The 3,646-nt window shown below is 40.3% G+C and overlaps 1 protein-coding gene across 1 annotated transcript; it reads left to right on the forward strand.

Moving 5' to 3' along the window:
- Window positions 1-675: 675 nt before the first annotated feature.
- Window positions 676-1,605, forward strand: OR4B1 (olfactory receptor family 4 subfamily B member 1). Its single transcript, XM_026003908.2, has one exon. The coding sequence runs from the start codon at window positions 676-678 to the stop codon at window positions 1,603-1,605; it is 930 nt and encodes a 309-aa protein (XP_025859693.2).
- Window positions 1,606-3,646: the final 2,041 nt, after the last annotated feature.

The raw sequence follows: 3,646 nt of genomic DNA on the forward strand, positions 1-3,646 counted from the left end.
TCCCGGGTGTCACAACTTTCTCAAAATGTTTACAAAAATTCATGAAGATGTTGGATTGGACAAAACAATAGGGCCTGAGAAATTCAGAACCTTTGATAATACCATGTAAGGAAAATATTGAAGACACTGTCTAGAAAAGGGGAACTATGAATGAGATCAACATTTCTTATGAGTAAATGGGGGAAAAAGGGATTCAAGAGCAGAAGTTAACTTGAGAATTTCTCACACAAAGGCATGATAAGAAATGTTGAGAATGGGAGAATTGTTGGCAATATGGATACTTCTTAGTGCTGAAAATGCTGGGCATTATTTTCAGTGTGGTATACTTGAAATGACATGCTAGTTAGAACAAAATGATGTGGTTCTTTTTCTGGATCCATTTCTTACTGGGAGGCTTCACTAATTCACAACCTCTCTGAGGCTTAGTTTTTTCACTTGTGTAATAGGGATTGTGGAGTTTTTGTGAGATAAATTGCATAGTGTCTTGTATAGGATGGGCTATTGGGCAGTGAATGGATAAACATTGGTTAAATTAACAAATAAGTAAAATAAACCAGTAAGATAATATGGATGAAAGGTTCTATTAACAGGCAAGTGCTACATAAACATGAATGATTAGTGTTATGATATGCTTATTTTGTCACAGGGCTCTTCTCTGAGATCCATCTTCTCCAAATGGAATCCACTACAAATAATGTGACTGACTTAATCTTCGTTGGCCTTTTCCAGGATCCAGAGGTTCAGAGAGTGTGTTTTGTGGTATTTCTTCTCATGTACCTGGCCACGGTGGTGGGCAATGGCCTCATTGTCCTGACAGTCAATGTCAGTAAGAGTCTGCATTCCCCCATGTACTTCTTCCTTAGCTACCTGTCCCTGGTGGAGATCACGTACTCCTCTACTGTTGTCCCTAAATTCATCACAGACTTACTTACTAAGATTAAAACCATTTCCCTGGAGGGCTGTGTAGCTCAGATATTCTTCTTCCACTTCTTTGGGGTCACTGAGATCCTTTTGCTTGTGGTGATGGCCTATGACCGCTATGTGGCTATCTGCAGGCCTCTTCATTATATGAATATTATGAGCCGCCAACTGTGTCATATACTGGTGGCTGGCTCCTGGCTTGGCGGCTTTTTTCACTCCATTATACAGATTCTTATCACCATCCAGTTGCCCTTCTGTGGCCCCAATGTGATTGACCACTACTTCTGTGATCTTCAGCCATTATTCAAACTTGCCTGCACTGACACCTTTGTGGAGGGGGTTATTGTGTTGGCCAACAGTGGCTTAATTGCTCTGTGCTCCTTCCTTATCTTGGTGTCTTCCTATATTATCATCCTGTTCAACTTGAGGAACCATTCTGCAGAGGGGAGGCGCAAAGCTCTCTCTACCTGTGCCTCTCACATCATGGTGGTCCTCTTGTTCTTTGGACCTGCCATCTTTCTTTATATGCGACCTTCCTCCACCTTCACTGAGGACAAACTGGTGGCTGTGTTCTACACGGTTGTCACACCCATGCTGAACCCCATCATCTACACACTCAGAAATGCAGAGGTGAAAAATGCCATGAGAAAGTTGTGGAGCAAAAAGAACTCAGGGATGGAATGAAAATGGGAAAGTGGTAAAGAAAAACACGTCTGATTATTCTTTGTTTTAAAAATGGATTTTGAGGGGCAGCCCCGGTGGCTCAGCGGTTTAGCATGGCCTTCACCCTGGGGCTGGATCCTGGAGACCCCGGATCGAGTCCCACGTCGGGCTCCCTGCATGGAGCCTGCTTCTCCTCCTGCCTGTGTTTCTGCCTCTCTCTCCCTCTCTGTCTGTCATGAATAAATAAATAAAATCTTTTAAAAAATGGATTTTGATTTCAGTGGGACATTCAGAAATCACAGAAACAAATATAAGGACTTAATGTTACTGCTGCTGTGATATTCCTTAGTAACCAAAGACTTGGCTGGTATCATGGTATAATGTTCCAAGGACAGAAATAGGATTGGCTGCATGATGTCCAACAATATCATGGGATTGGGTAATATTGAGACTCAAAATAAATGCAAATACAAAAGATAATTTTTTGACAGGTGTTTTGTCAGTTAAAGTACTTCTATTACATACTTCCAATTTCCCTTCTCCTTGACTCCCACCTCCCTCCCTTCATTCTCCCTTCCTTGTTTAACCTGCTAATAACAACCTGTATTTCATTAAGAAGGAAAACCAAAGAGAGGAATTATTATGGGATATTTGAGGAGGGTACCAATATGATCTCCTCTTCCAATGTGGAGAAGTGTATCTTTGAAAGTTGTGTCCAAAAAGTATTCTGTTCTTCTGATTGGTTCTTGTCATCTTGTACCATAGACCATCTGATTACAAGTACTTAAAAAAACTCATGAGTCATCATCCATTCCTGATCAAAACTCTTCAGAATGTAGGGGTAGAGGGAACATTCCTCAGCATCTTAAAAGCAATCTACGAAAAGCCCACAGGAAATATAATTCTCAATGGGGAAACACTGGGAGCCTTTCCCCTATGATCAGGAATACGACAGGGATGTCCACTCTTACCACTGCTATTCAACATAGTATCAGAAGTCCTAGCTTCAGCAATCAGGCAACAAAAAGAAATAAAAGGCATTCAAATTGGCAAAGAAGTCAAGCTCTCCCTCGTCACAGATGACACGATACTGTACATAGAAAACCCAAAAGACTCTACCCCAAGATTGCTAGAACTCATACAGCAATTTGGCAGTGTGGCAGGATACAAAATCAATGCCCAGAAATCAGTGGCATTTCTGTACACTAACAATGAGACTGAAGAAAGAGAAATTAAGGAGTCAATCCCATTTACAATTGCACCCAAAAACATAAGATAACTAGGAATAAACCTAACCAAAGAGGTAAAGGGTCTATTCCCTAAAAACTCAGAACACTTCTGAAAGAAATTGAGAAGACACAAAGAGATGGAAAAATATTCCATGCTCATGGATTGGAAGAATTAATATTGTGAAAATGTCTATGCTACACAGGGCAATTTATACATTCAATGCAATCCCTATCAAAATACCATGGACTTTCTTCAGAGAGTTGGAACAAATCATCTTATGATTTGTGTGGAATCAGAAAAAACTCCAAATAGCCAAGGAGGTATTGAAAAAGAAAACCAGAGCCGGGGGCATCACAATGCCAGATTTCAGGTTGTACTACAAAGCTGTGGTCATCAAGATAGTGTGGTACTGGCACAAAAACAGACACATAGATCAATGGAACAGAATAGAGAATCCAGAAGTGGATCCTCAACTTTATGGTCAACTAATATTCGACAAAGGAGGAAAGACTATCCACTGGAAAAAAGATAGTCTCTTCAATAAATGGTGCTGGGAAAATTGGACATCCACATGCAGAAAAATGAAACTAGACCATTTTCTTGCACCATACACAAAGATAAACTCAAAATGGATGAAAGATCTAAATGTGAGACAAGATTCCATCAAAACCCTAGAGGAGAACACAGGCAACACCCTTTTTGAACTTGAACACAGCAACTTCTTGCAAGATACATCTATGAAGGCAAGGGAAACAAAGCAAAAATGAACTATTGGGACTTCATCAAGATAAGAAGATTTTGCACAGCAAAAGAAACAGTCAACAAAACTAAA

The sequence above is a fragment of the Vulpes vulpes genome, chromosome 5, assembly GCF_048418805.1.
Source record: "Vulpes vulpes isolate BD-2025 chromosome 5, VulVul3, whole genome shotgun sequence".
Lineage (NCBI taxonomy): Eukaryota > Metazoa > Chordata > Mammalia > Carnivora > Canidae > Vulpes > Vulpes vulpes.